The 12,530-nt window shown below is 36.5% G+C and overlaps 1 protein-coding gene and 1 non-coding gene across 2 annotated transcripts in view; one reads left to right on the plus strand and one right to left on the minus strand.

Annotated features, from left to right (window-relative positions):
- DOCK4 (dedicator of cytokinesis 4) overlaps positions 1–12,530 on the plus strand; it is a 525,552-nt gene that overhangs the window by 355,186 nt on the left and 157,836 nt on the right. The window contains exons 14-18 of the mRNA XM_027838880.1: positions 105–211; positions 5,899–6,055; positions 11,928–12,025; positions 12,127–12,210; positions 12,376–12,476. Of these exons, the coding sequence (XP_027694681.1) occupies positions 105–211; positions 5,899–6,055; positions 11,928–12,025; positions 12,127–12,210; positions 12,376–12,476 (547 nt within the window). The remainder of the gene's footprint in view (positions 1–104; positions 212–5,898; positions 6,056–11,927; positions 12,026–12,126; positions 12,211–12,375; positions 12,477–12,530) is intronic.
- Positions 5,587–5,689, minus strand: LOC114025478. Its single transcript, XR_003567028.1, has one exon. It is a non-coding gene; the product is annotated as a U6 spliceosomal RNA (small nuclear RNA).

Consider the following 12,530-nt stretch of genomic DNA (forward strand, 5'->3'; position numbering starts at 1 on the left):
TTTTTTTTAATTACATGTCTGTAAACATAAAGTTTAGACACATAAATATTTACTTTTACTGATTTATTTAAGTATATAATTCCTCTTAATTTTTTTTTACACAGCAAAAGAGAAAGGTGAGAAAAAATTGTTTGGCTTCTCTTTTGTTCCTCTGATGCAAGAAGATGGTAGGACCCTTCCAGATGGCACACATGAGCTCATCGTACATAAGGTAAAATCAACTAGAGTTCACTAGCCTGTGAAGAACTACAAAATCATGGTAGTAGATTAAAGCTTTTTGCAGTGCCCTAGTAAATAAATCTTTCTTGTAGTGTTTAGAAAAAAGGATACAAAAATTTCCAATATCAAGTTGTTTATCAAGAAGATTATTAGGAAAAACAGAATTAAGTAAAAGTATCTTTACATGCAACACCTTTTAAAAAAATACTAATCTTTTATGTTTATTTGGGGGTAGGAGATTGGTCTAGATCAATGATATCAAATTCAAAATAGAAACAGACCCTGGCAAGCTGCAAATTGACTTAGAAAACCACAAATTAACATTATCTATGCTGCATTGTATCTTTTTTTAAAAAAAGTTTCCCAGTTACATTTTAATCTGGTTTCTGCCAAACTGGGGATTGGGCCTCTGTACTAGATGATAACCCTTCCAATTCTAAGAGTCCGCAAAAGGTTTTAGGCAGTGTGGCACAGTGCAGAAAGCCCTAAGTCTGGAATCAGAGGACCTAGGTTCAAATTCCTGCTCTGCCATTTACTTCCTGGATGACTTTGAGCAAGTTATTTTACTTTCCTTGTCCTCAGTCTCCTCAACTATAAAATGAAGGGGTTGGACTCAATGATGTCTGAGGTCCCTTCCTGATCTAAATCTATGATTCTGCGATCACTCTAGGTAAGCTCTGGATCTGTGATCCTATAAGCCAGTCTGGAAAATACCTAGTAAATATTACCAACAATCCACTTTTCTCAAAAATTTAAAAAATTATTTATGCATTTTGTTTCAGTACAGAAGATATTTTTCAACATCCATCTAACAACTCCTTACAAATAATGCATTCTTCTCAAAACTATTTTGTCATTTGCAAAATGAAAAGGAGGAGTGTATCCTTTAGCTTTGAACAGAGGACACTAACATTTACTATTGTATCTGAATAAGAGTTTCTTGCCCTTTCGTGATGACTTGTCATCATTACAGGCTGTAAATTAGGCAAGTAGGTGGTACAATGGGTAATGTGCTGGGCCTGGAGTTAGTCTTCAGATTCAACTTAAGACACACAAATAATGATGCCACCATTGGGCAAGTCGCTTAACTTTTTTTTGCCTTAGTTTCCTCAACTGTAAAATGGGGAAAATAATAGCTCCTGCTTCATTGGGAAGATTAAATGAGACAATAACTGTAAAGTGCTTAGTACAATGTATGGCACATATTAGATGCTAAATAAGTGCTTGTTTCAGACTTTGGGAGCCAAGATGGTGGAATAAGCACTAAGTCACTCTCACTCTCCCTTATTGACCTTGAAAAACACAGAAAATACTGCCCCAGGAAAAAATCCTGGAACCATGGAGCCAGCCAAAAGATGGGGTGTAGCAGTCTTTTAGCTTAGAAGGCTAGGGGGATTAACAGGAAAGGTCACTCTTGCTGGAGCTGAAGGGGACCATTACAGATTGGGAGGTGTCCTGACAAGCCAGCAGCAAGTGCCACCTCAGCAAAACAGTGGAGATCCTGAGCCCTAGGGTGGTAGAGCAGGCAAGTGCCAACACCAGGATTTCCCCCCACCCCCTGCATGCCTTAGCACAGCCAGGGGAACAGGCAGAGGCCAGTGTGGAGAACCCCCATGTGTGCTGGTGGACAGGCATCCACCAGCAACTGAACCTACCCATACTCTAGCACAGCCCTGGGAGAGGAGGTGACCTCCAGTGGCCAGACCACCCCCACCTCCACCTCCTGCCCTGCAAGCTTCAGTGTAATCCTGGGGAAATGCAAAACAAAACAAAACAAAACAAAAGCAAAACAAAACCGACCCGGCCTTGGCACATACCAGCCACCACTACCAGCTCCAGCTCAGCACCAGGTAAGCTACCAGACCCCTACAGCCTTCAGCTGCCAGAATCTGAGGCCCCAACACACAAAGCCAGTAACCAGGCTCCAAGCCCCCAGGACAAGAAGTTGGACAGTGCCCCCTGTGCCCCAGAAGCAGAAATTAACTTTGAAAGCCAGGAAAAAGGCAAACATCATAAGCAAAAAGCAACAAAGAAAAACAGTGACCATAGAGAATTATTATGGTGGTAGGGAAGATCAAAACACAAATTTTGGAGAAGACAACATTGTCAATATACCTACATCTGAATCCTCAAAGGGGAATATGAATTGGTCTCAAGCCCAAAAAACCTTCTTAGAAGAGCTCAAGAAGGATTTTAAAAGTCAAATAAGAGAGGCAGAAAAAAAATTGAAGAATTTCTTTAAAAATACAGTTGACAAAATGAAAAAAAAAGTATACTGAAGAAAACAACTCCTTAAAAAGTAGAATTGGCCAAATGGAAAAGGAGGTACAAGAGCTAACTGAAGAAAACAATTCATTAAAAATTAGAATTGGGCAAGTGGAATCTAATGACTCTATGAGACATCAAAAATCAGTCAAACAAAATGCAAAGAATGAAAAAAAAATAGAATAAAATGTAAACTCCTTCATTGGAAAAACAACTGACCTGGAAAATAGATCTAGGAGAGATAATTTGGGAATTTTTGATCTACCTGAAAGTCAAGATCAAAAAAGAACCTGGAGAGCATCTTTCAAGAAAGCATCAAGGAAAACTGCCCTGAGATCCTAGAACCAGAGGGTAAAACAGTCATTGAAACAATCCACTGATCACTTCCTGAAAGAGATCCCAAATTGAAAATGCCCAGGAATATTGTAGCCAAATTCCAGAATTATCAGGTCAAGGAGAAAATACTGCAAACAGCCAGAAACAATTCAAATATTATGACAACACAATCAGGATTATTCAGGACCTTGCATTTCTACATTAAAAGATTGGAGGGCTTGGAATATGATATTCCATAACATAGAGGAGCTTGGATTACAAGCAAGAATCAACTACCCGGCAAAATTGAGCATAATCTTTCACGGGAGGAGATAGACATTCAATGAAATAGGGGACTTCCAGACCTTCCTGATGAAAAAACCAGGGCTCAATGAAAAATTTGATCTTCAAATACAAGATCCAAGAGAGGCATGAAAAGCAGTGCAAGGATCTAAGACAACTCCAAAAGACTCATGATGGAAAATGCTGTCCACATCCAGAAAAAGAACTATGGAGTCTGAATGCAGATTGAAGCATATTATTTGTCCTCTCTCTCTATCTCTCTTTTTGTTTCTTCTTTCTCGTGGTTTCTCCCATTGGTTCTAAATCTTCTTTACAACATGACTAATGTGAAAATGAAAAAAAAATGCTTGTTTCCTTCTATTGTACTTTTGGTTCTAGTTTCTAAATTTGTTTTATATCCCTCCTTGCAACTGTTACCATATGTTTTTGAATTCTTTTTATCTGTCATTCGTTATGTTTCAGAAATATTCCATTACATAATTTTCTATAATTTCTTTAGACATTCACCAATGGTTGGGTACATATTTTTCCCCTGGATTTTAAAGAAATTATTATTAGTGCTTTTCTGAATATCTTTGTACATGTGGATTTCTTGTTATAGTCAATAGCCTCCTTGGAATAAAGTTCCAATAAGAAAATCTCTGGATCAAAGAATATGGACAAGTTAGTAACTTTTCTTGTGCGATTCCAAATTGTTTTTTTTTTAGAACTTTACCCACTTTTGATTAAAATCCACTAAAATCCATAGCTAAATTAATGAGAATCTGGATTTTAAATTTCTCCCCCTGATATGCACACTTGGCAAGTGAATAACTATAGTTTGTGGGGAAAACATTAGTTATTTCTCTTCTTGTTCTGTTTTGTAGTGTTTCCAAAATAATTGGTCAGAACTTAGAAATGATTTGTTACCTTTTCATATGTCAAAAACAAAGAGCCAGGGAAGAGGAGGTGTTTAGAAATTTTACTAAGGATATTATGTAAATATAGAATAGAAATTGAGACTAGCCTCCATCCTGGCTTCAGGGTCCTTCTTTAGTCTTCCTTTGGTCTCCAGAGGAGTAAGATTTCTTTGGGTTCTAAGAAAATCCAAGAAACTGTGGCATTCTTATTAATGTTAATTATGCACAGAAACAAATCTTTAATTTGAGTGCTTTTGTGATGAAATATGATTTCATATTTCATTGACTGCTCATGGCATAACCACGGATTACCTCTTCATTTCTGATACCCAGCATGTTAAAAAAAAAAAGGACCTATATATACAAAAATATTTATAGCAGCTCTTTTAGTGGTGACAAAGATTTGGAAATTGAGGGGATGTACATGAATTGGGGCATGGATGAACAAGTTGTTGTATGTGATTGTGATGAAATACTATTGTGCTATAAGAAATGACGAGCAGGACAATTTCAGAAAAATCTGGAAAGACATGAACTGTTGTAAAGTGAAATGAGCAAAACCAGGAGAACATCATGTATAGTAACAGCAATATTGTGTGATGATCAACTGTGAATGACTTAGCCATTCTCAGCAATACAATGATCCAAGATAATTCTGAAATGAAAGTGAAACGAAATTCTGAAATGAAAAATGCTACCACCTCCAGAGAAAGAACTGATGGTGTCTAAATGCAGATTGAAGCATAGTTTTTCTTTACTTTCTTTATTTTTCTTATTTTTTTGTCTGTTTCCTTTCACAACATGACTAACAGAATTTTTTTTAAAAGCCTCAGTTAAATCTCAAAAGCAAAATGAGTCCATCTTTTCAGTTTTTGCAGAACTCACTTAATATTACCCCTATTCACAATCTCTTTCTCAGTCTCATCGTGCTTATCAGTTCTAGGGATGATTTTTTTCACCTGTAGGAATTCTTTTATCATTTATAGAACCATGAGTGAAGTTTGTACAATTAATAGGAAATTATCAAGATTTTAGGACTTTGGCCATTGAAATGCCCAAGTTAGGCAAGAATTTTTTTTTATTTATCTAAGCCAGCACAGAGTTATTCTGAATGGGTCCTTTTGCCCCTTGGATTCATTTGCCATTGTAGTTTGAAAGTGCACAGAGTATTTTGGAGGTAGTTTATCGTAGTTTAATAAAATAGTAAGTTTTTTTTTTCTTATGGGCAAAGTTTCTGATATATAATGTTCTGAGCACAGTTTTTGAAACTAGATAAAAGATTTAATGTTCATGATGAACTGATGAAATTAATTTTAAAACATGTACAAATGTTCCAGAGACATTTAGGAGATTCCATACTTAAACTGTTGTTGATTCTATTGTGACTGAATGTTTCCAAAGCAGTTTTAATCTACACACAGATGTTCTCTTATTATAAAGTAATTGGACCTCATTAAAGAGCTAGTTCATTATGAGCCTGTAAAATTTACACTTGAAATCATTTAAGTTCTTTCTTTTTATATTCAGCTTTATTTTCAGCCCCATATTCTCTCCCTCCCACCTCCCTCTGCCCTCCAGTAAGAAAACGTATAGAACACATTTCACAAATTTTCATGTCATCCTTGCACAGAGCCTATACTAATCTTCTCTGTATTGTTCAAATTTTAGTAAATATACTGCCAAAGCAAGCTTGAAATCATTGAAGTTTCACTAAGTCAATTAGCTATTTCAGGATAGAAGAATTTTTACGAACCTTTTATATTAATTGTTGACATCATGGTAAATAAAACAAGCTGAACTTTTTTGTCTGGTTCTTTTTTGTTTTTAAGCCAAATGTCATTTGTAGTTCTACTTAAAAAAAATTATTTGGTTTCTTTTTTCCTTGCTTTTTAAACAGTGTGAAGAAAATACAAACCTTCAGGATTCTAGTCGCTACCTCAGACTTCCCTTTTCCAAGGCCAGTCTCCTTGGAACCAATAATCAAGCAATAAAGGCCACTAAAGAGTCCTTTTGGATCACATCTTTCCTCTGTTCCACTAAACTCACACAGAACGGTAGGTGGGTTCTTTGAAAACTATTTGTTCCAGTGAATTTATAAATGACATTTCCAAATAAACACTGACATATTTAAGGATTTTGCACTAGAAAATCTGGTTGCTCCTTTTGTCTGTGCCTTTTCTAACAAGATGGAAACAACTGGAACTCAATGATCCATTGAGTGTGCACAATTTAAGAATGGTTCTAAAATTAGCTCAACATTGGAAACCAAATGTATAACCCTTAGAATAAGCCATCAAAACCCAGCTGCTTCAAAACAAGAGAGAACAAAGGAGGCCCCACCTTAATCTGTTGTTTTATGGTTCCTTATCCAGTGCTTATTGCAGGTTTCTGAATAAAAGGCTGGTTTTGTTTAATTAGATGGATATAGCTTTTCTGTTTTAACGTTATTTTTTATGTCATTGATTGTTTAGCAAGTTATGATTAATAAAGCAAGCCCATCTTCTTGGTAGATCATTATGAAAACAATGTCTATACTCAAGGAGGTAAATGAATTGTTTTTTTGAGCTTTTCATGTCTGACCTGCATCTCAAATGGCAGACTAATAAGGCAGATTCATTATGTTGACAAAACAACCCACATATTGTAAGATACAGTTTCACAAAAAATATTCCTGTGTACAAGTATTTGTGTTTTTTCTTTTGATTTTTTCCCTGTTCCATGATCCATCATTTATAATAATAAAAAAAGGTTTGTCTGTTTGGCAGGGTAGAGGGTATGGGTGATGAAAAATAATGCTGTGGTATTGAACAACTTCAAATTGCCTTTCCATTTCAGCACAGAATATATGTATACAAGTTGAATTTTCAATAGTTTTCTACATTTTTTATTAGTTTCTCTCCAGATCTGCTGCATGTTTTATTTCCATTGAACTTGAAAAGTGCCTGCTGTCTGTCTGTCTCTTTCAATTCATCTGTAATTTAAAATGCTCTAGAGCTGCCTGGAGCCCTAAGATTTGATGTGTTACATAACTCTATGTGTCAGAGAGACAACTCGAATACAGGTCTTGCTAGCTCCAAGGCTAACCCTTTATCTAAGATGCCATGATGCCTTTCAGGGTTTATCACCAATTAACTAAAATCTCCACTGGTGCAACTTTGTAAATAAGTGCAGAACACTTACCATTTCTCATGAATTTTTATGAGGGCCATCAGTCTGCCCATGTGAAGGTTACAGGGTGAAATCACCCTTTTATCTACTTCATCCATCAAAGGATATATGTTCATCTTGGGTAGATTAGACATGTGCCTGTCCCATAAGCCGAGTTGGCATTTAATTAGATTACACCACCTCCCCCAGTAAAGTGTTATAAAGTACTTCTAACCTTATACATTTTGGTGATTTTTAGAAATACCTTCACCAATAATCAGTTCTCTACCATAAATGAACTAAGGTTATATGTGATTACTTCTAGGAAGAGAATCTTAATGTTAGCATTTTAGACAGATACTGAGCACCAGGGGCTGATAATTAACACCTGCATTTTGTAAGAGGAACACAATATTTACAGCTTGATATAAATATAATATAGGATATGTGGGATTAAAATATTGGATGCCTGCCTCTGTCGAAGGCTGAGTCAATTTTTAATACAGTATTTTTAGTATAATTGAAGCCTTACAAATGCTAAATTATCATTTTTGACCTTAATTGAACTTGTCCATTTAAGAAGACATCCAGCTGAAAATAAGCAGGAGATTAGTAATACATTTTGAATAGAAAAAGGGGGAAGGAAGGTGATCTTGCAGAATGTATACCCCAATGCCACTCTCTGTTTCATTTAATACCATTAAAACGATAGGAATAGGAATAATGTTATCATGAAACAATTTCACATTTAATCCTACTATGTTTGGGAAATAAATGAATCTAATTTATAATAGTAAATCCCAAGTAGACATCTTATTAAGCATTTATTATGTCCATGTACTAGGTGTAGGGGGAGATAGAAAGATAACTGAAGTATGCCTCCTGACTGTAGATGCTTACAGTCTCATAGGAGCAATGATGGAATAATGTGAATGAATGAATGAAAAAGCATTTGCCAATGATTTCTGTGTTCAAATCACTATGTTAATCACTGGGGATATAAATGAAAAATTAAGACAGACATTACTCCCAAGGAAAGGAAGGCAGAGGGAGGGGATAAGCATTTGTATAGCACCTACTGTGTGTCTGATACTGTGCTAAGAGTGCTATGAATATCATTTCATTTGATCTCAAGGAGATCACATTCTTATGGAGAAGACTATGTATAGAAGGTTTCAGCTGCAAGTCAGATGGAAAAGTGTCATGATCCCTGGGTACAAATGGCAACATATCATCTTTAATGTCATTTCTACAGATAAAACCATAGTTTTCTGATGTAGAGCCATTTGACAGTGCCAGGGACTTTAAAGGCAAGAAAATTCTTTTCTGGGCCTTCAGGAGTGGTGGCACCTACATTTGCCAGGTCACATCTCCACGGAAGTTGCTTCCTTGGATGGTGGGATAGATTCTGGACTAGAAGCAGAGCAATGCTTTTTTTGGTGGGGTGGGGGGGGGATAGAGGTGCTGCTACTCCCAGGGCTTTTGGGTTTGCCTTCTATCACTGGCAATTATTTAGCATTTGGTGTTGATGAGGGAGAGGAAACTAGGGCCCTTCTCCGCAGTAATAGCTGTCTTCAGTGATGACTTCGGGACTCAGGATGGAAGTGGAGAAAGTGGTTTGGAGGGCACTACCACTCCTAAGGGTAGGTGGTTGTTGAGGTGATAGTGGCTTGTGCTGCTTCTGTCTTTTCCTCTGTGTACTCTGCTAACTCAGCAAGGTTGGCTTAGCAGACCTACAGCTAGGAATTGGTTGGCAGTTGGTAAGGACAGCTGACTACTTTTCCTCATGAATTGGTTCCCCAGATAATTTTTGCAGGAACTGGACTGACAACAGGACCAGTGCTGTGCCACTTCCAGGGTTTTGAGGCTTATCTACCTGTTGGTGACAGTTGGTCAGCATGTACATAGATAACTATTCTGCAAATTAAGATAGAAGTACATGCTCTTAGTCGTGTAGGTTTTCCAATAAATGTAATATCTTGGCACTATTATGGAAAGCTTAGTGAAATTTCAAGAGCCCTGGAAGTATGCTAGATGTGGTTTCTGTTCTTCCAGCAAGAAGAATAGTTAACATCTTTACACCACATACATGTTTGCAAAGCACTTTACATAAATGATCTCATTTGATCTGCATCACAACTCTCCGAGGTCAGTGCTATTACTATCCCTTTTTTACAAATGAGGCTAAGACAGATTAAAGCCAATTGTCCCGGGTCACCTAACTCATAAGTGTCTGGTGCTGAATTCGAGCTCAGGTCTTCCTGATTCCAAGGCCAGCGCTCTATCTAGTATGCCACCTAGTTGACTTGATTATAAATGAAGATTATGAGTACGTTGAGAGCAAGGACCCCATAATAATTTTGTTTTGTTTTGTTTTTTTCTATCCTGTCTAGTATGTATTGCAATGAAAGTATTAATCATTGCTGATTGAATTGAACTGATGAATTTCAAATTTGGAGTGGTAGATCATGACATCTAGTTCACAGATATCCTGTGACAGAGTCACTGAAGCAGAGATCAGGGATTTTTGAATATTGGCTTAGGTGCAAGTCTCATACGCTCTGCACATGTCATGTAAAATAACTACCATTTTTTTTTTAAAATGCTGCTTAATTGAACATTCCATTAGTATCCTACTTCATTGTGATATGGCGGAAAGAGACTGAAGTTCATGTCCTGGTCCTAACACTTGCTAAGCATCCTTTCCTTCTCTGTAAACAGACGGAACTGGACTAGATTATTTTCTTTTTAAAAAAAAAATATTTTTATTATCTATTTATCAAACACAAACATTTTAACATACAAAGGACAGAAAAGAGGATTATTTTTGAGTCTGTGAGCTTCTTTTACATATAAATGTTTTTAGTGTATAATAAGTTTAGCATGGTAAGAATAAAACTGTCCTGTTTGTATCCCTTCAGGAATTTATTTCTGTAATTTTTTTCCAAAAATGTCTTATTGATACTTTTTTTCTTGTGTCACTGTCATTATCCTCCAATTTTCCCTTCTATCCCTCCCTTTGGCCCCAAAAGATGATTTTCTGTGTTGTTGTTTTTCTGTTTTTAGAGACTATGAATTTATGGTCATTATAAATACCTTTGCAAGTGTCCCTGGATGCACTTACCACTTTTGACATTTTATTTCCATCCCTGTAAGAGACAATCACACTTCAGCCTTTCTACTCCTCCCTCCAACGTTACCCTTATAACCATCGTAGTCAGCAAATATTTATTAAGTGCTATATGCCAGGCACTGGCTGGCCCACACCCCACCTACATGGAGCATACTTCCACAGAATATCTGGGTTGTCTAGGACAGACCTCAACTGATGAGGAAGAGGTGTTGGTAGTACATACAAGGCACAGAGGAAAAAGAAAAGAGAGAGAGAGAGAGAAAGAGAGAGAGAGAGAGAAGGAAAGAAGAGTAAAGGAATATAACTGTGGAATACTTAGCCAGAAGTGGGGTCAAATGTTGAAGGTAACATAAAGGGAATGGAAGGAGACAGCAGAGTAGTGGAAAAACAAATCGTCTGTTTTTGCAGCTTTAGCACTCTTGTATGTTATGAAAATAAAAAATACTTGAAATATGATGATTTGTTTGTAATTATAAGGATAGTTTTAGGTCAAAACCCCAGGATTGTTCATTCAGATGTGGACATTGAAAATATAGCTCAAATACTTTGGAGTTACGGAAAACTCATAAACCTCTTCTTTAAAATATAGTAATTTAGGGAATGAATAGGTTTGCCCAACTCCTTTGTATCCCTGGGGGATTTTTGCCTCTCTTTCTCTGTTAAGGGTATCAGATTTATAGGCTTTTAACTCATTGTGAAGTTGTTCATGTTTTCTACATTTTTCCATCTAACTGCTTGAGCTCATGTCTATTTCCCATGATGTCTCCCTGAGATATTTGTTTTTTATTCTTTCTGTTCACTACATGTAATTTCCTATTCAACCTTAACTACTCCTTCAGATTTTTCCCCCTTTTCTTAGTGATATCCTTCTGGCTCTCAAGGAGAGATTTCTCCTGAAACAAATGCTTTGAAGTAAATTTCTCAGTTATATATGGGTTTTGTTTTTTTTAATCCTAGCAAATCCCTCATGTATGCTCTGTGAACCTTTCTTTGCTGTTTGCTGAATGCTAAAATAGTTTTCTCCCCCCTCATGGCTGTTGCAAGATCAGCCAGTCATACCGTAGTATTTCCACATTTCTGTTGCATGCTGTGCATTTATATTAAATCTCAGATATATTGTGTGCATGCGTATGTGTGCATGCATATGTGGTGTGCATGTGTGTTTTAAACTTCTGACTTCATATTATCAACCACCAGGTTGCCTTGCTGTCACCAGAGAGGGCCAGAAGATCAGGGAAAAAATTATTCACTCGATTGATAAAGGAATTGTAGCAACAGAATGGCCTGGACTCCACTATAATCTAGCTCTCCAAATACTGACTTATTCACGCAGGCGAGGCTAGAACTGTTCCTACTCCCTATACAAACACAGGTGTGGTCAGTGAATTGATGTGCCCATGAATGTGAGAACCATTTCCACTGAATGATATTGGTTACTTGGCTCTTGATACAAAGCTCCTAGTCCTAGAATGGGGATGTGTTAACAGGCTTCTAGTTAGACTTGACAACAGTATCACATGGGTTTCTGTGTTTGGTTGTGTTTGGTTGTGGCTTATTTGGGGTTTCAGGTTTTTAACAGTTCAGTGTTTCAGTTGAAGAGACTAAGGTCTCCTGTGATGATTTATCATCCTTTTATTTTTGTATAGGAGATATGCTTGATCTTCTAAAATGGAGAACTCATCCAGACAAGATAACAGGCTGCCTCTCCAAAATAAAAGAAATTGATGGCTCAGAGATAGTAAAGGTAAACTCTTCCCCGAAAAAAAAAAATCTATGAAAAGGGTGTGGAGGAGACCAAAAAGGACAAAATGACATTTTATGAATTTTATTTTTATCTGCAAACAGTTTCTGCAAGATACCCTGGACACCTTATTTGGAATTTTAGATGAAAATTCTCAAAAATATGGGTCAAAGGTGTTTGATTCTTTGGTGAGTATAAATTTGTCCTTAATTGCATATTAATCATTTTGCCTCTCAGTTATGATTGTTATAAAAGCATTTCAGAAATATGAAATTGAGAGCATAACAGTTCAATTACAGGTAACAAAAGGAACTTGATTTGCATCAATTTAATAAGGCTCAATTTTCTTTTAGGTTCACATAATAAACTTGCTGCAAGATAGCAAATTTCATCATTTCAAACCCGTAATGGACACTTACATTGAAAGTCATTTTGCTGGGGCACTTGCATATAGGTAAGGTCTTTTATCTTTTAATTGGCTTCCCTTTTTTCAGTCTTTCTAACATGG

Source organism: Vombatus ursinus, unplaced genomic scaffold (genome assembly GCF_900497805.2).
Source record: "Vombatus ursinus unplaced genomic scaffold, bare-nosed wombat genome assembly UNPS02014830.1, whole genome shotgun sequence".
NCBI classification, from domain to species: Eukaryota; Metazoa; Chordata; class Mammalia; order Diprotodontia; family Vombatidae; genus Vombatus; species Vombatus ursinus.